The sequence below is a fragment of the Artemia sp. Qi Xiang Cuo genome, chromosome 18, assembly GCF_049724085.1.
Source record: "Artemia sp. Qi Xiang Cuo chromosome 18, ASM4972408v1, whole genome shotgun sequence".
Classification (NCBI taxonomy): domain Eukaryota; kingdom Metazoa; phylum Arthropoda; class Branchiopoda; order Anostraca; family Artemiidae; genus Artemia; species Artemia sp. Qi Xiang Cuo.
The window spans coordinates 34,809,001-34,829,338 of NC_142811.1; the positions used below are offsets into that span (position 1 = coordinate 34,809,001).

At 33.7% G+C, this 20,338-nt stretch overlaps 1 protein-coding gene across 2 annotated transcripts in view; it reads right to left on the reverse strand.

The window, feature by feature from the left end:
* Nubpl (NUBP iron-sulfur cluster assembly factor, mitochondrial) overlaps positions 1–20,013 on the reverse strand; it is a 31,110-nt gene extending 11,097 nt beyond the window's left edge. Inside the window, exons 1-3 of one of the 2 annotated variants that reach the window (XM_089104709.1) lie at positions 19,785–19,994; positions 1,907–2,189; positions 1,149–1,373 (exon numbers count right to left, since the gene is read on the reverse strand). In XM_089104709.1, the coding sequence (XP_088960835.1) occupies positions 1,149–1,373; positions 1,907–2,135 (454 nt within the window). In that variant the 5' untranslated portion in view covers positions 2,136–2,189; positions 19,785–19,994. Of the gene's footprint in view, positions 1–1,148; positions 1,374–1,906; positions 2,190–19,784 lie in introns of both variants that reach the window. The other variant, XM_089104708.1, reaches the window with a different exon arrangement.
* Positions 20,014–20,338: the final 325 nt, after the last annotated feature.

Genomic DNA, 20,338 nt, shown 5'->3' on the forward strand with positions numbered 1-20,338 from the left:
AATTTTTTGCGAAATTTGATTCCATCTCTACAAGTTAGAGTCCTGATATTCGATAGAGGAGGGAGATCTAGTGCAATATTAGCCAGAGTATCAACCATCCAATAATGTTTAAACAGGATTTAATGCAAGGCGTGCTTTATACAGTTCTGCAAAGTGCAAAGGGTTTCCATAGAAGAAGAGCAACAATATTCAAATCAAGAATGGGGTACAGGCATGGGCATTACATAGCTTGAGATACTTGAAGCATGAATATTAGATACAAGCGTTAGATATTGAGCCTACCTGAAGAAAAAAAAAAAATTGAAACCTTTTTGCACTCTCTTTTGTTTTGTGTAAAAGCACACCTCATTTCCTGCAACATTAAGTATATTTCCGTAGTTATATCAGACTACTTAGCTTTGTCCCCGAAAAATAGTTCAAACCATTGGTTTGGCCATTTATTTCATACATAAATAAACTAAAACAATTTAATAGAAACGAAATTAAAACAGTTCAAATATCTCCTAGGATGGTAGACAAAAAAAAGAAGAAATTTATTGCTTTCACCAAAAAAAAAGACATAAAACTGACTCAAGGGAGGATTGGAAAAAATTAAAAAGTTACTCGTTACCGTTCCTGAACAACAAATACATAAGAAGAGCAAAAAACACAACCAATGTTTCGAGGAGAAAAAAGTTATTTGACAAGGCAAAGAAAAAGTAAATACTTTACAATTTAATCGAATGTCTCTTACTAACAAAAAAAGCTTTTAAAATTTAGCTAAGCTTAGTCTTATGCAACTCCATTAGAATTACATAAACTAGCGTCTATTGTCCGTTGGCGAGCTGAGCTACTGAGAAACTGCCTGCTTTTACTCGTATTGCCAAGGATATCCCTTCTCAATGCCAAACTGAAACTAACTGATTAAATAAGAAACTATTTCAGATATGGGTGGTTTCCTGTTAAGATAAAATTAAGGGTGCTGTCACCAGCAGTGAGTAAATACCGATTATTAATTATTATTAATAATAATAAAAGCTGTATAAGAGAGCCATATGTCATGCAAATGACACTGTGGGCAGTCCTTCTCCTGGAACTAAAACTATGAACAGAAAAGACGATGGTATAAAAGACGCTCAAGGATAAAAAATATGAATAAAACATAATACCTGATAGTGGCAAAGTTTGCGCCAGAGATAAATGTGTGTCCCCAGTTCCTGGAGGTGTATCGACGACCAGAATATCTAATGGTCCCCATTTTACATTTTTAGTCAGATCTTGTATTGCCTGCATGACCATTAGTCCTCTCCAGACGACTGGTCCACTGCCTGGTACCAAAAAACCCATTGACATAACTTTTAACCCGTAGTTTACAAGTGGTACCATTTTATTACCTAAAATCAAAAAGTAAAATTAGTGTTATGCTTCAACAAATATCCACGTCCTCGGCTTCTACATGAAAAAACTGAAACATGAAAAGCTAAATGATATTACTTCAAAGAACCATAACACCTGAAGCCCACACAGCTGCGCATACTCCTCCTCCAAAGCCCTAAATTTAGGACTTTGTCCTTTGATCCCTCCTAAGTAGTTCCCACTTCCCTTAAGCCCCTTGATATAAAACTCTGCCAACCCATTAAAGAAATTCTTGATTTTGGTTTGGCTCAACCTGGATTACCAAAAAGCATACTTTTTGGCGCCTATCGTTTTCCATCCATAAGAGGTGAAGTAGCTACCCTAAACTTCTTTTTTCATTGGTCTATAAGTCTTGAATGTAAAATTGAACTAAATTTGTAAAATCTAGTATGTTTCCCCTAGCTGACTGATGTGTCCAGACTACCTGTACCATACTTAACAACAGACATTACCGATGTCTCCAACGTTCTAACAATTCTCTAAATTATATCTACAACATGGGTGTGGTTACCTTCCACAATATCTGGAGATCCTTCTAGATTCATCATAGTCGGTATGCTCGGCCCAAAAACATCCGCATCTAGAAGACCCACTTTTCTTTCTCCTAGTTCAATGCCAAGAGCAACAGCTAAATTTGCAGAAACTGTTGATTTACCAACACCACCTTTCCCGGAAGAAACAAGGATAATATGGTTGACACCTGGGATAGACACTTGTTTTGGAAGACTTCTTGCCATCATAGCTTCTTGTCGCTTTTTCAAATCTTGGTTTTGAGCAGCAGAAGCACATCTGACCTAGGTAAGTAGAAAAAAGAATATATTTAAGGATTCCTATATCACATTAAAAGTACATGGCTTCAAGTACTAAAGGCAAGTGGGCCATTATTAACAAAAATAAATAAATATTGCCCAGTTAACTAACCGCTGAAAGATATCGGTCAATGATTAGCAGATTAAGGCACAACTCATAAGCATGTAGAAGATGAATAATTGTACATTTGCTTATAAATCGAAACTGCTCTCTGCATTACATATATTTGTAAATGCTAGTAAATATTTCTAAAGTTACCTTGGCAAATGCTCCTTACCACATCTAACCAACCAAAGCATTCTCGTCTTTAGGTCTTTTAGATAAAATCGTGAAATATTAAGGATCTTGCAACCTGGCTGCACGTAAGATTTTCCAAATGGACTGCACTTTAGAAATTTCTGTTCCATAGACTTTTCAAAATTGTCATTTGAACCCCTTCTTTTGCATAACATCATTTCTCTGGAAACTTCAATAAAATAATGGAAGTGCAGTTTTTCACTAACACAGGAAGTTTTCAACCCTAGGTCTCAAAACTTTCAAATATGGGTCAACGACCTAAATTAAGGTCAATAGAAGGTAATTCCCAGATGTTTAATCCATTCCTTCCACCCTCCAGAACATTATCTCCTGGAATACTTGTAAATATTATACTAAGCAAATGAGACTCAAGAATAAATCTACATGCCAAATTCGAGCCATTAAAATCGATCTGGATTTTAAATTCAGCTCAAATCCTGGAAGACACCTGACCAATTACAACCAGACACAATAGCAAACCTAAATTTTCTACTTTTTTGTTTTTTAGCTAAGACACGTATAGAAGACCTATCTTAACAGAGTCTTTAAAGCCTTGCAAGTACGTAAAGAGGTATGGGCAGAAATTTGTGGGCATCTTCCGGGAACCTCATTATGTCCTATATATCCGCTCCTTAGATATACATTCACCAAGAATAATGACTTTCCAAATTACCGAAGGCATGGACTAGATAAAAGCAACTCAAATTATACGGATAAAAATAAAATAAAAATCATAGAATGATTTTGGTAAAACTCAGAGGCACATGTCCATCTTTATACTAAAAAGGTTTAATTGTGTCAACTCCTTGCATAGTCACAATTCAAACAAGATGCACAATACCTAACTTTCGGATAAAAAGAAAGCAACAAGGGAGGTGTGAGTTGTTTCAGTGGTCAATAGCCTGCTTTGTCTCTCAAATCATACAAGTTGAAAATCATTGCATAATTCCGCTTTAAACATGGTGCAAGATATAGATATTTGTGCAAAAATGGTGTTGGCAGGGGGGTGTAAGAGGGGGCATGTGCCCTCTTTAAGCTTCTGATAATACAGATTGAAAATATTGTGTAGTTTGGCTTATAACAAAGCACAACACGTGCCTACCTTTCTCTTAAAAGTAAGCAATGGGAGGAACGGTGGCTCCTCCGATAAGAGATATTGAAAATACTTGGTTGATTCTGCTGCAAATACGGGATTAGTAGCTAGGTTTTTACCTCTTCCCAGGGGTACACACTGGAGGGGGGGGGGAATAAATCCCTTAGATTTTGGAAATAGCTTTTCTGGTATTTTGTAAAAAAAAAAGTAAAAAATGCACTCCACCCTATCTCCCAGATTTTGAAAATACCCTTTTCTGTATCTTCATTTTAAAAAACATTAGAAAAAAATCACTTCCCCTCCTCTACATTATCGTGAATGGTACCACAGGCTGTGCCTTTGCGATTTCTATTCCAATCAAGTAGATTACTGCAACCATAGGCTAATAATAGCTTATTTTCACCTATTTTAAAAATTCATGTAACATAGTGGAACAGTAAAGACAAAAAAGAAAGAAATTAAAAAAAAAAAACAAAAAAAAAAAAAGAAAAGTCATGGCTGTGCCATAAGCCTGATTAGGTTATGGTAAGATTCCTAAGTTAAAAAAAGCATATTTTAACAGCTTCCATGCTTGGTAATAATTTCCTTGGTAGACCAACTAGTATGGTAGATCAAAAGTAAATCAATTGTTACTAGGAGAGGTCAGACTCCCAAATAAAAAAGAACGACCTGGTCATAAAAAGATTAATATAATTGAGCTAAAGTAGGGTAATTACACTTTTCACGGTTTGGAATTATTTTAGCACAACCTATTCTTAATTTATTTTGAAATATTCTAAATAACTCAAGCATGAAATACTGAAATATTGTAACTGTAAGCGAGGAGCGATTCGGCTTGATAGTAATCGGAACTAAAAAAAACAAAACAGAATTTTGATATCAATAGATATATCAACAGAATTGGGTTTTTGTGCTGATTCCAAAAATATAAGATTAATTAAGTTTGCTTTTACCTATCGAATATTACAAGCCTAAGAAAATTTGTAGGATTTTCGAAAAAGGTGAGAAACAACCTCAAAAATTCAAGGGATCTTAATAAAAATCGCAGTATTAATTCAACGTATCAGAGTACCCTACTGCAGAAGTTTCAAGCTCCCATCTGCAAAAATGTGTTTTTTTTTTATTTTTTGCCAGAATAAGATGATCACAGATGCGTGTTTTCCCCCAGTGGTGATCGTATCGAACCTATGGTCCTAGAATATCGACAGAGGGCTTATTTTAACCAAAATTTAAAAAGTTCTAGTGCCCTTTTGAAGCAACTAAAAAGACTAGAGGGCAACTAGCCACCCTCTCATGTGACTTTTTTCCTCAGTCTTCCGATTAAGATTTTAAGATAACCATGATGTTCAGCAAAGTTGAAAAGTCTAATAACTGTGCCTTTGGGGATAATATGACGACCCTCCAGCGCCCATGGAGAAAGGGCTGTAAGTTGTGAAATTTGCCGAGTTTACATATAGTATTTGTTATTGAGCAGTATTAAGACATTTTACGCGGGGGGAGGGTCGCTTTAAGGGGGATTTTCCACAAGGAGAACTTTCCATGGGAAGGGAAGTTTCTGAATTGAACTTATAATGGGAAATTTTAAATTTTCGAATTTGTCAGATTTCTTATACAAAATTCTCTGTGCTGACTCAATTTTACATTCGGAGACGTATGGGAGAATTGTCTGGGGGAAATTTTCAGCGGGGTTGGAACTGTCTGGAGTGTTTTTTTCAGGGGGGGGGGGATTTTCTACGGGAGAAATTCTCCATGTGGGTGTTTTCCGCGGGAGCTACTTCCACCGGGGGGGAGGGAGTTTCCGGAAAAATTTCAATGGAGGGGAGATTCCCGACATGATTTGAAAAATGATCAGAAATCGAAGTCGTTTTCAAATGAGAGTATACTAAGGAGCATTTTTCAGGGGAAATCGTCCGCAAAAAGTTCCAGGGGGCATTTCCAGCAAGGATAGAATTGTCCCCCAGGAATTCTACAGGGGTGTTTTGATGTGAAGAACTTTCTATGGAGGATGTTATCGTGGGGGAGGGTATTTTCCATGGAGGGGGAACCGGATTTCCCGGTATAATTAGAAAAATAATCAGAAATAAAATAAGAAAAACAAGTTTTCCGGCTGAAAGTAGGAAGCAACATTAAAATTTAAAACGAACAGAATTTTTCCCGTATATGAGGGAGGTTTCTCCCTCCTAAATACATCACTGTTTGCACTAAAGTTTGACTTTCTGTCCTAATTCTTCAAGAACGTCTCCTGAAACAGAAGGACCGTTTAATTAGAAGAAAATAATTTTTTAAAGAACTAAAAAAGTTTAGCGTGAAGAGCGAGGTATTGAAAAGGGGCAATCCCTGCATATACGGAATAATCTCTGTTCGTTTTAAGTTTTAATGTTTTAGTTTAGTTGAAAAAAACTACTTTTTTAATAAATCAAAAAAAGGTCAGATTGAACCTTTGGCAAGACGGCACACAGTTAACTATAAACTAAATGAAGATTTCTTTGGTCCTTTGACAAACACTTAACTGAAAAAAAATAAATTTGATTCAGTCCTTTTGCTAAGTTGAATTTGCGGCAACGGCATATTGCTCAGTAGCATTTTTATAATTTGAAGTCAAGGCTCTCCATGATTTGAAATTGATGCTGGTTTTCATGAAAAAACCTGTCATTTGTTTACACAAATGAGATGTGAATTTGGAGTCTTTGCTCAAATAGTAGCCTAGACGGTGTCATACGTTGTGGTTTTGGAATTTTTAAGCATCAAAATGAGTTCAGAAAAGGTACAAGCGTATGTTTCAAACTGTAAGATTCCCAAACGATCTAAATTATTGAAATGCCACAAATTGACCTTTCCAGTTTCATAGTTAGCAGTGGTACAGTCACAATCGTTCTTGACGATGCACATACAAAATCAACATTTATTTTCACCTTTATTTTAAAGTTTAATTTAATGAAATTGATTCATTTTCAGGAGTGTGCCTGAAGCATCAAAAGGTGCTTTTTTATGCACTCATTTTCTGTATCCCCATAACCATGTAAATAAATATGTAATTTAGTTTGAGAAAGAAGGGGGGGGGGGTGTAAAAATGTTAATCTCTAATCTCCCTTTATCCCCAAGAGTATTTTTAGGCTAAGTATGTAATATGGGTGCCGTGAGGTGATTGCTGCCCTCTTTCTGAAAAAAAAAATCAGAGTAACATAAAATATTACATTTATATGCTTACCGGCAAAAAGTGGGAGAGGTGGGGTATTATGAGCGCCATCAGCAAATTTCCTGGGGACTATTGGGGGGACAAGTGGTACCAAGAGCTGTATATTCACTGCAATTTTTCACTGACATTCCCCCTGGTTCCCTTCTTGCATCCATAGGGGACATCCCTATATAATAAAAATGGCTTTGAAGAACTGACATTCATTAAAAAAAGAGTAGTAGACTTCCTTGTTGCCTTTAAGAGACCCTCGCATCAGTCAGTTCAAAGATACAAACCATAAATAAAAAGCAACCATTGTCAATAGAAATCAACATTAAAAAAAAGCTGATTACAATATAGGCAACGTCAAAAATTGATCATTCATTCTGATTCCAAATATATAAAATGTCTAAATTTTGAATTTACTCACCAAGGAGGATTCATTCAAATACAAATTAAAAGGCCTAGTGTCTTTTTTTCAAATGCAGTAAGAAAAGAGATAATCCCAACAGGAATTCTGAGAACTGTTGAAATGGTACCTGTGTAACCTCCCTATTTCAGAAGCCATACTAGCATGCAGTATACCATTTTTATGCTGTATCAAAACATAACTACAATGAGTCCATAAAAAGGCACCATTATTATAGATCATAGACAATTCATTCAATAAAACTAGTGGTTATAGAGTAAACATGGTGTTGAAAAAGACTGTAAGGCTCTTAACAAATTTTCTCTAACTTCTGACCTATCTAGATAATTTTTTTTAGGGCAGAATATTCCAGGATGCGCATTCCCCTTAAAAAATATGGAGCCATTTTCGAGACAAAATAAATACATACACACACATATATATATATATATATATATATATATATATATATATATATATATATATATATATATATATATATATATATATATATATATATATATATATATATATATATATATATATATATATATATATATATATATATATATATATATATATATATATATATATATATATATATATAAAAGGCCTAAGTGAGCAATAATTGTATATGTATTTATTTTGTCTAAAAAATGGCTCCATATTTTTTTGGAAAAATTTGTATCTGGGCTAAGAAATTGATCTAGATTGGTCAGAAGTTTGAAAAAATTCGTTAAGAACCTTAATTTGGAAAAAAAAAAGATTCATGTCAGTGATGCCATTTTTGTATGCAACCATTGCAGTATTGCAATGATGTTGTCACAATTATGTGGAAAAACTGGTGATTTCAAAAATATTTATATATAATTAACAAGGGATTACAACAATTACAAAAACCTTAAGAGAGAAAACAAAAAGTTTGAAGCTTAGTAGACATTCGGTGTGAGAAATCAGACTTGCTTCAATATTCAAATAAATATCTTTGAAAAGACATTAAATTGCTTAAAGAGCAAAAAAACTGGTAATTACAAAAATATTTGTATATATTTCAACAAGGGATTATAACAATTCAAAAACCTTCAAAAAACGATCTAGATAGGCCAAATGTTTGAGAAAATTTGCTGAGAGCCTTAATTTTGGAAAAAAGATTTTTGTTGGCGACGTCATTTTTGTGACAAAATCATCACAAAATGGAAAAATGCAGTGTGAAAAAATATTAAATTGCTTAAAGAGCCAAAAACTGGTAATTGCAAAAATATTTGTACATATTTTAAAAGAGATTACAGCAATTCAAAACCTTTAAAACTAACAGTTTGAAGCTTAGTAGACCACTGGTGTTAGAAATTGGACTTGTTTCAACAATCAAACATCTTTGAAAAGACTGCAGTATGAAAAGACATATCAGTATATAAAACTAATCTAGAGGTAGACCCAAAAAACGAAAAATTATAAGTGTTATAAATGATAATTCGTTGGCACAAAAAGAATTTATTGTGCCACCACCTGAACAATTAACATATCTACACCCTGGATCATCATGTAAGACTAGACCAACAAGGGCAGCTAAAGCAAAGGGCATTGGCAAATTGTCTGAAGTAATGAAAATCCAAAAGAAATTAGAACAAAAAATAAGGCTAGAAGATAAGTGACAGTGAGAATCAAAATGTATTAAAATGAAAATAATAGTGATGAGAGTTAAAATGATGATTCTTTGGAACCACCTGAACTATCAAATGTGATAAGACCAAGAGAACACTCCAAACAAATTAAATTCACAAAGGGCAACAACCTGGACTATCAAATGAGACAAGACCCAGACAACAAAAATTTATAAATGATAATTCATTGGAAGGAAAAGAAGTTTTTGTCCCACCATCTGAACAATTAACAAATCTACAACCTGGACCATCAAGTAAACTAGACCAATAAGGGCAGCTAAAGTAAACGGCATCGGCAAATTGCCTGATGAAAATCAGCCTCTGTTAAAAACAAAGGTTCAGCATTTTGTTTTTCATAATTGCCTTGACAAAAGACAAGCCAAGGCAAAAGTTAAAGGTCCAATAAAAAAAAAAAAAAAAAAAAATTTGCAAAGGTGCTAATTCTGATTTAAGGTAATTTATAATGTTTAAGGGGTTGATTGATGAAAATGAAGCACAGATAAATGTGATTGTAAAATAGTGAAAGTGAGGATTACAATTGCTAAAGAAAAAGGCATGCAACAAATGACAATAAGAATCTCATTGATTGTAAACAAAATTTTGAACAGTGATCTGTGGTTTGAAACTCGAAAATATGTATTTGTTATCTATAACGTTAAGGAATTAAACGAGATGATATATGAATCTAAACTGCTAAAACAAAGGGCATGGAAAAATACTTTCTGAGGTAAAGATGAACAAACAGAATACAAGGAAATCTACAGTTGGAAAAGAAGGAACAGCAATGACTGGCGACAAAAACGATCTAAATAGGTCAGGACTTTAAGAAAGAATTTGTATTTTTCACAGGGTGGCTGTATTGAACCTATTATGACACCATGACATCAAGAAAAGCCTCAAATTGTCTGTGGTTAGAAGACAAGCAACAATGAGAATCCATATAAAAAAGCCTGCTGCATGCCCTGGCTTAACTGCCGGTCTCCCAGTACTATACACATATATATATATATATATATATATATATATATATATATATATATATATATATATATATATATATATATATATATATATATATATATATATATATATATATATATATATATATATATATATATATATATATATATATATATATATATATATATATATATATATATATATATATATATATATATATATATATATATATATATATATATATATATATATTTAAGACTCAGAAAAAAAAAACTATGACAATGACATTTTCACTGTATATATGCAGCATGTTTCTATGAATCAGATTATCATGTTTCTTTCTGTTGTTATCCACGTTTTTAGGTCATTTCAAATAATGATTATCTAATATTATAATCAATCACTCAAGCAAAACTTGATTTTTTTTTTTAGTCTAGACAGTCTAGACTTTAGGTAGTCTACATGTTATACAATACATCAAGCAATAAAAAAAAAAAAAAAAAAAAAAAAAAAAAAAAAAAAAACAAGAAAGAAATATACTATTGGGGCTATATATGAACCATCAGGGGAAGGGTGGTGTGCATTGTCAGGGTAATGGTAAAATTACAAAGTAGTAACTCTTCAGAAGGAGACATTAACAAAATTAGAGACACTTCTAGATTGCTAATTTTATCCTCTTTTTTATGGTTTCAGTCACATTTCTGATATTTCACCCCTAGCCCCCTGATGGTCCTAAATATTGCCTCACAATACATAGGCAATGAAAATATAAACAAAGCACTAACACAATGAAATTCTAATTTTACATTATGCAGCATATTTATAATAATAAGATTATCATATTTCCTTCTATTATTAGTCATACTTTGAACTCATTTGAAATAAAAAATTTTATTCAACATCCAGCCTAATAATTCAGGTCAAACAAAATATCTGGAGTTAAGAGAGTCAAACAACAGATGAATAAAATGTAAGAAACAACAATCAAATATATAATGTTGGATATATAGGCTATGTGTCCATCAGGGGGGTAAGGTGTATTGTCGGGGTAAAAACTATTATGCTGAAAGTGAGCATAAATAAGGAATCTAATCTTTTGTGTTTTTTTTTAAATTCTAGTTTTGTGTATAGTCAAGGGCTATATATAAGAAGGGGGGAAGGGCTAGGAAGTGTCTCCAGAAGGAGACATGAATTGTCATAAACATGACTTTAACCATAAAATATGGCATTAAATTAGCAATTTATGAATACCTCTGATTTTGTTCTAGTCTCCTTCTGGAAAGCTGATATTTTGTAAATTTACCAGGATAACAAATATTACCTTAGTTTACCTTAATTTGCACTTGAGAGCAAAAAAATGAGTATTATATTGAAAAGGAGCATAAAACAAGGAATCTAATGGTACTAGGTTTACTTTTATTGTATTGAGATTAGACCGCGGCGCCGCGCCGGCAGATCGACCGAACGCCACCGACGAAAGGCCTGGTCGAACGCCGCCTGCGCGCTGCAGACGCGCCGCCACCGACAGAGATGGCGGTGTTTGGTCAACTTTAAATTAATTTTACGGCAATTCTTTAATGCGTCAACCACAAAGTCGGAGCTTCTCCTTCTCGTGTGGTTTAGTATTTCGATTTTCCTGATTAGAAATCAAGCAGAGCTTGCACTATCCCCGGATTTTCGGGTATTTCCCCGAAAATTTATGCGTCACCCCAAAAAAAAAAATTGGTTCCCCGAAAATCACACAATCACGATGCCACCCCTATCGATTTATCACCAGTGACTTTCCCTGCCAAATATTACTTTGCATACCATAATTCTTCACTACTCTCTTGTTCATTAATTTTCGTCTCTTTTGTTACTTTGCATAAAACCAAACAGATGCAATATGCTATTGCAAATACAGAAATATAAACAGTTCTTCATATGTTGACAAAAAGTATTGTCTTTATAAAATGAGTTTAAATCATGTCGAATGTAATTTCCCAATCACTATTTCTCACATCCTTCGTAGTCAAGAATTTTATTTTCAAGTTGAATAGAATTATAGAACGCATTCACTACTATACAGCTTCAGCTTTTTGTTCGATTTTGAAATTGATAGCCGACAGATTGTTTCTACTGCTGAATTGTAAGTTTGCAGATTTTTTTTTTTTGCTGTTTTTAGATAAGATTTTATTAATTTTTAATACTCAATTATTTAACGCCTGATAGAAAATAAAATCTTCTTTCTCGATAAGTTTTACCCCCCCCCCCCCCCCCCCAAAAAAAAAAAAAAAAAAACAACCGTCGCCTGAGAAAATTCTTATCAATTGTCAAATCTATTTCCTTGGTAGGGGAGTTGGATATGGCAACAGACTTTAACCCAACAAAACTATTAATAGAAAATGTAAATTACTTCGTATAGTGGGGGTGATAAGGGCCTATCATTTTTAAATTATAATACCTGACTTTTTTTTAATTGAAAGCAGGGATGCCAAGATATATTATTTTTTTCATTTGAAGTGGAGACAAGAAAACGAAATCAATTTCCCTGGGAAACCATTGAAATATTTTGATAGACCCAGGGCCCCCCATTAAGATATGTTCATTGTCTTGGGTATTTTACGATTGCTCATACGCTACTGGCCTTATTTGGCTTTTGTGTGTGCTCCCTATTAATTAGATTATTTGGATCTTATGGAATGCCATGGCGAATCTATCACTCATTTTTCCAATAATTTGAGGTATATCTAAATAATTTAGACATTTTTGCTGTTGTCTTTGTACCCCTTTACTTATACCCTAAATTTTTTTTTCAAGGAACACTAAGCTGTTTAAAGTTATTTTGCGTGTTTGTGTGAACCATATAGTGACCTAGTTAATTATTAAGTAAATTATTTTTCTAATGAAAGCTGAGACGGTATCCTACCAAGGTGGTATCCAGAGGGGGGGGGGGGTAGGGAGGTATTATATGTAAATGATAAAAGCTCGAATTTTATTTACTGAAAGCAGGGATCCCAAAAAGTTGATTTTTTTTAATTTAAAGCAGAGACGGCATCCAATCAAGGTGGTATCCAGAGGGGGGGGGGAGGGTGGTAGTGAGATATCATATATGAATTATAATACCTCGATTTTTTTAAAGCCGTGGTGACAATAAGTTAATTATTTTTTTTTATTTAAAGCAGAGACAGTATCCTATCAAGATGGTATCCAGAAGGGGGGCATAGGGAGTTATTATATTTAAGTGATAGTACCTTGATTTATTTTTTCATTGAAAGCAGGGATGCCAAAAAGTTGAAAATTTGACAAAATTAACAAGATTTTCGTGAGTTACACTTGATACAGCACTTGCATGGTTTTATCGTCCAAAGGGAAACGGACATATGCGTCCAATCCGTTTTTTTCCTATTGATGAAACGGGTTTACTTTGAAAACATTCATTCTTATGTACCAAGTATATTCACACTAAAACGAATTGGCGTGACGAAATGGATGTCGACATCCCCACCTAACGTTGCGCTCGAGTAACAATGGCGCCCTTGGTCCAGTGCCCAAGTTACATTAAAAGGCCAGGTCATAATAAAAGCTTTCAATTTGGGATGTTCAAGGAGTCTTTGACAGTCTTATGACCTCAGGGTACTAGATGTTGCAACGTTTTTACGTATCTACAGTGGTTTAGAAAAGTCGATCAGCTCACAAATGACTACCAAAAATATACACAAATGTAACATTTGGAATATTATAACACTTTTTTCAAAGCTTTGAAAAAAAGCAAAAAAGTCTAAATACACCTAACTACGCTTGAAAGCTATTTTAAAAAGACACTCTATGGAGATTTCCATGGAAATGACCATAACAGAAGCTTTGAGCCTTGGTGGGGATCAAAGAGGAGTCTTTGAGTATTTTGAACACAGGTGACTTATTGCTGCGAATGTCTTAATTTTGGTAATTTTTGTTAGTATTTGGAAATCAAAGCTTAAACTCAATAAGTGATTCCTAGTGTCCTAACATTTTGCTTGGACTCAAAGTAACAAACTAGGATGAAAATTTCAACATCTTCCTGGAGCTACTCCAGTCTTTATATTATTTCATTTAATTACATTTTAATTTTTTCATTTTTGATGAGCTTTTCATTTTTTACCTAAGAAAATAGCTGGCACTTCATTTTTCTTCATAGCAAATAAACTATTAAGTGTTTTTTGTGTCATTGTAATTCAAGTGTTCTCATGTGAAGTGTTCATCATGTATTTTTCAATTTGATAAATTTACTCCTTTTAGATGCAGTTTGACTGATATTAATTTGACTGATATAATTTGACTGATATTAGGTATTTATGAGTTTATAATTTTGAATGAATCCCCAAAAGAAAAAATGAATAATATCCAAAAGAGCAGCCAAAAGCAATAAAGAAAAGCAGTAGTTCAGCCTTAGCCTACATGACATTCTGTGAAGAAGCTAAAAAAAACTTTAAAATGTATTTTTTTTAAATTGTTATTAAAAACCAGTTTTTAATACAAGAAGGCTTCTTAGGAATCCAAAAGAGCAAAAAAAAAACAATCAGTATCAAAGTCACCCATTTCAACTGTTTTAAAGTTGACAAAATAGATATAGGCAAAGGTCACTATGAAAAAATTAAGCTTCTAAGTTCATAAGTTATATTCAAAGTTTTTACCCAGATAACTGACGAATTTTGTGATACGGTATTTGAAGTTTTATATGCAGTAATGCTTAATGAAAAAACCTACTAATTTTGATAATTATTTATGTTAAGAATGCATAGCTAATAGATACTTCAACTACTTGTATTATGCAAGGGTTCTGAAACGCCACAGCCATTTCGTTTCTGCCAGATTTCTACTTCTCTTGATGAATAACAAAGAAGACCAGTTCCCGCCAGCGACTTGTGAATTTTTGAACTCATGAATAGGCTCGAATCTGTTGTAAATTTAAGCTGTGATTTGAGAAAGACTGATGAAAACATGAATGTTTTTGGTCAACATTGATCGCGCCGGCGGCGCGCCGCCGACATCTTACCGGCGGCGCGGCGTGGCGCGCTGTTTTTGGCCCTGCCGCCGCAGGTCTTCCCCCATCGGCGTGGCGCCGGGGTCTAATTGAGATGTTTCCTTTAGAAAAGCTGCAACTCTGCACAGTTACCATTAGGCCTGTTTTTTCACTCATCAATGTGCTAAGATCTTACATCTTTTGTCAGAAAACGCTTAAAAGGGAAATCTTTGAACAAAGATCTTACATCTTTGGCCATTTTTGTGCATAAGTCTTTCATCATTCTGCTCTGATCAGCGGTCTGAGAACAATGATGAGTAGATCATCCTCTCATCATTGTTCTACATGGTAAAACAGAGGCGGTCTTCACACTTTTTACTAACGTCTGTGAGCTGTAAGATCTTAGAACAAAGATGAGTGAAAAACGATAATCTTTGCAGAAAGATGTAAGATCTTAGATGTAAGATCTTAGTGCTAAAAAACAGGCCTATTATTGTATTTGCAAACAACATTGAATGGAGAACTTAATTGCATTGCAACAAAATACAAAAATAGCCTAAATTAATTTTACCAAAGAATATTGTTTTCTGCAGTATTTACTTTGCTTAACTGTATTGATAACTACCTAAGATAGGCTGGAGATTATGACTTGGGTAAAAATACACAATTTGAGATATTGAGAAGGAAACAAGTTAATAAACAATTCTTACTTCATAATAGGCAGAAAAATTGTATTTAGCACATTTTGAGGGCACTATAGGCTACTTTACAATAGCCCTCCTAATATGCAAATATATAGCCCAAATTAAAAACTTCCCAAGTGTTTTTTCATTTCTTGATTTCCTCAGCATTGATTGAATTCACAAGCATTAAGTTGGGTAAAATTCTAGACAAGCTCCTTTTCCTATATTGGAAAGTAATTAGGTTAGAAAAAAAACTTTCAGCAATGAATCCAGGGCCAAGAACATAGGCCTATTCAGTGAAGCTATTGCCAAGCTACTATGTTAACACTCTTCTGATTTCTATGTCTTCAAGATTTGCTGGTACTAAGATTCCAATAAACACTTGAGAAGTGAAGTTTTGTTAATGCTAATGAAATAAAACGAAATAGGATAAAAATATAAAACAAAATAGGATAAAAATATAATAGTTTATGAACAAATTTGGGCTATATATCTGCAAATTAGGGGGTAGGGTCAGGCAGGGGTCACCGCCCCTCCAACGTTTTTGGCATTCGGTAAAATTTTTGCTGAAGGCGAAAATTTCAGCAAAAATTTTGCAAAATTGCCCAAAATTTCGTAAAATTCTTGACTTTTGCAGAAAATTTGGCATAAATCAGGTAGCAATTCGGTAAAATTACGAATACTGCCACTCAAATGAAATTGGAATTGCAGTTGAAACCTGTTTTTCATTAGGATCTTTTACGTTCTATATGCAATTCTTCTTGTGTGTTTACCATATTCTTAATAAGTACCAATTGGTCTACTTGACAGGTCTATAGCCTAGCTATTGGAGTTTAGATAAAACAACATTATACTTTAATTTTCAGTTTTCAGTTTTTTTTTCCCTGGTTTTGGTTCTTAGAATTTAATTCCTGTTATTGGAGTAGAATTGTAAGCCATATCACTGGGTTTTTACTAAATTTAGGAAATGTATTTGCAGATCTTAGAAACCTCATAAATTGGGACTAAGCAAAGTTGTGAAGCTGATAATACTTTTCTAGTACATTATTTAAGCAGAAGATCTATTTTCACTTTAAAAATCTAAAATGAGGATTTTTAAAGGTCACCAAAGATCAGTGCCTTCTTTAGGGACAAGGAGTGGAGGTAGGTACTTCAAAATACCTTCCTTAGACATTCTTTGGTAATTTTTTTTTGCAGTTCATACTATTGACTAACAAATAAAGTGAACATACCAGTTAATGCCTTTTTTATGCTCTTTATGAATATACTAATCATTTTTGTCACAATTAAATTTTACCCCTGCCCCTCTACATATAGCATTTCAGGGTATATATTTGCACATTAAGGGGGGGGGGGGGGGGTTGGAAAATTTTTAATTTACCTCAGATATAATTTTTACCCCCACCCACCTAATGTGCAAATATATTCCCTGAATTGGTATATATAGGGGTGGGGGTGAAATTCATTTGTAACAAAAATAATTATTATACCTGGAAAGAGCATAAAAAAGGCAACAAGTGGTATGTTTACTTTATTTGTAACTCAATAATATGAACTGCAAAAAATTTACCCATTCTTTAGTTTCTTGATCCATCCCTGAAAGTTTCATTTTCCTAACCTAACTACATTCCAAGATAGCAAAAGTAGGGTAAAAGACCCCTTTTTGGGATAGACCACTTTGGCATTCCAGAAAAACAGAGATGGATTTTTGATCATTTCTATTTTACCACAGCATGATGCAATGGGAGGGTAGTAACAAGAGCTGCCTTTTTGGTGAAATTTTCACATCAATAAACTAATAATTCCCAGTGTTTGATCTTAAATAATTTTAATACTAACCACATGGATGCATAGCTTAGATTTTTAGCTATTCATTGATATATACAATTCTTCTCAATTCCTCTTTGGTAACAAGGTGTAAGAGTTTTAGAGTTTACATAATTTTGATCAATTGCTTACTGTTTTTTTACCCTAGGCTAGGTTGTCTGGAATTTTACCTTAAATTGAAATAAGAATGATACATAGGAAATATATAATTTGGGCAGTATATTTGCACAATACAGGGGTTGGGGGAAAGCATAGGGGAAGTGCCCTTAAAAAGTGTTAACTAAGATTTTCTGCATATTGTGAAATGAGAATTGATTTTTTAACATTTTTACTTCTCAATAGCCCCAGTTGTGCATTAATACCTATTGAAATTTTGACAAAACAATATTTTAACTTAGTTTTCAGTTATCAGTTTCTTTTTGTCTGGCTTCAGTTCTGAAAATGCAATTCCTGTTATTTGAGTAGAATTTTATGCCATATCTATGTTTTTTTTTTTTTTTAATTAAGAAATATATTTGCATATCTTTAAAACCTTATAAATTGGGATTGAGCAAAGTTGTGAAGTTGAAAGAATTGTGTTGTACTTCATTTAAGCAGAAGATCTATTTTGTAAGGTTTCACTTTTATAGCACACAGATTCTTAAAGGTCATCAAAGGTCAGGACCCTCTAAAGGGAGAAGGACTGGAGGTAGGTACTTCAAAATACCTTCCCAGGACATACTTTAGCCTATAGACTCATCCCCAAAAGTATCATTTTCCTAACCTAACCCTCTCCAAGATAGCCAAAAGTAGTTAAAGTAGAATTTTACCTAGACCTGTCATGTCATGTAGGCAATTTTCAGGACCCTCTAGAGAGAGAAGAAGTGGAGGTAGGCACTTCAAAATAACTTCCCAGGACATACTTTAGCCTGTAGACCCATCCCTGAAAGTACTATTTTTCCTAGCCTATCCCATTTTCCAAGATAGCCAAAGTAGAATTTTACCCTGCAAATATTTAATAACTCAGTAAATTTCTACCAAATGATATTATTGACTTATGCATAAAGTGAATATACCACTCAATGCCTTTTTTTATGCTGATAACGAATATGATAATCATTTCTATCGGAAATGAATTTCAACCCCCCCCCCCTAAACATGCCAATTCAGGTATATATTTCTACATTAGGGGGGGGGGGTAAAGTTTAAACTTACCTCCCATTTACATCAGAAAAAAAATTTGCCCCCCCCCTACTGTAGAAATATATACCCTGAATTGGCATATATAGGGAGGGGGGCTGAAATTCATTTCTGATAGAAATGATTATTATATTTGTAATCAGCATAAAAAAAAGGAATTGAGTGGTATATTCACAGTAAAGTTCTATGAAATCATATTATTGAGTTAGTAATAAAGTGAATACACCATTTGATGCCTTTTTTTATGCTGATTACAAATATAATAAGCATTTCTATTGGAAATGAATTTCAGCCCCCCCCCCTATATAGGCTATACCTAACCCTGAATTGACATATACCGGGGGGGGGGGGGCTGAAATAAATGTCCAATAGAAATGCTTATTATATTTATAATCAGCATAAAAAAAGGCATTGAATGGTGTATTCACTTTAGTCTTAACTCAATAAAATGATTTCGTAGAACTTTACCATATTCACTTTATGCATAAGTCAATAATATGATTTGGTAGATATTTACCCCCCCCCCCTATACATGCCAATTCAGTGTATATATTTCTACATTAGAGGGGGTGGGGGTAAAGTTTAAGCTTACCACCCATTTACATCATAAACAAAATTTGCCCCACCCCCCCCCCCCGAATGTATAAATATATACCTTGATTTGGCAAATAGGGTATAGGGGGGGGGGCTGAAATTCATTTCTGATAGAAATGATTATTAAATTTGTAATCAGCATAAAAAAAGGCAGTCAATATCTACAAAATCATATTATTGAGTTAGGAATAAAGTGAATACACCATTTGATGCCTTTTTTTATGCTGATTACAAATATAATAAGCATTTCTATCGGAAATGAATTTCCGCCCCCCCCCTCTATCGGCTATACCAAACCTAACCTACTCTACCACGCATGGGACAAATATAGGGGGGGGGGGGCTGAAATTCATTTCTGATAGAAATTATTAATATATTAAAAATAAGCATAAAAAAAGGTATAGAATGGTTTATTCACTTTTGTCCTAAATCAATAATATGATTTTGTATATATTGACCAATGAATTTCAGCCCCCCCCTATATATGCAAATTCAGGTTTAGGTTAGTTATCGCCTATATAGGGGGGGGGGCAGGAATTAATTTCCAATAGAAATGCTTTATTAGGCTATATTAGTAATAAGCATAAAAAAAGACGTAGAATTTTTCATTAACTTTAGTACTAAATCAATAATATGATTTCGTATATATTGACCAAAAAGGCATCAAGTAGTATATTCACTTTATGTGTAAGTCAATAATATGATTCGGTAAATATTTACCGATAACTCTTGTTGCACTGGCTATTTGACATACCAATACATATTTTAAAGTTGGTAGAAGTTGTAGGACAGGATTAAAGTTCATATTTGACAGCCAGATATATCATAGAAGACAGAGACTTGTCTTCACTCGTCATAAAACCACGAGAATCACTGTTGAGATTAGTTCTTGCTTATGATACAGTAATTAATTCCAATAAAATCGCAAAGCCATGAAAAACATTTTCAATTACTGTTGCCTTTTTTTACGGGGGTCGTCTTACTCGTCTAGAGGAAAGGAGCCTTAAAGCTACGTTCTCATAAAAGCTATATGAATTTCTGTCGAATTTTCGGCAGAAATTAGGAATTTTGAAAAAATTTCTCCTGCAAATTTCGCAGTCAGCGGATATTTTATTGGCTGTAAAAAAAAAAGTTAGGGGGCGTTACGATCCTCACCCATCACTTCACTTTTCAGAACGCCCCTGGATACAGATGTCTGTATGCGTTATCTTACAAGGTTGAAAAAGGGCAGGATAACCAGGAGCCTTTTAGCTATTTATGATGACTTTATTGCA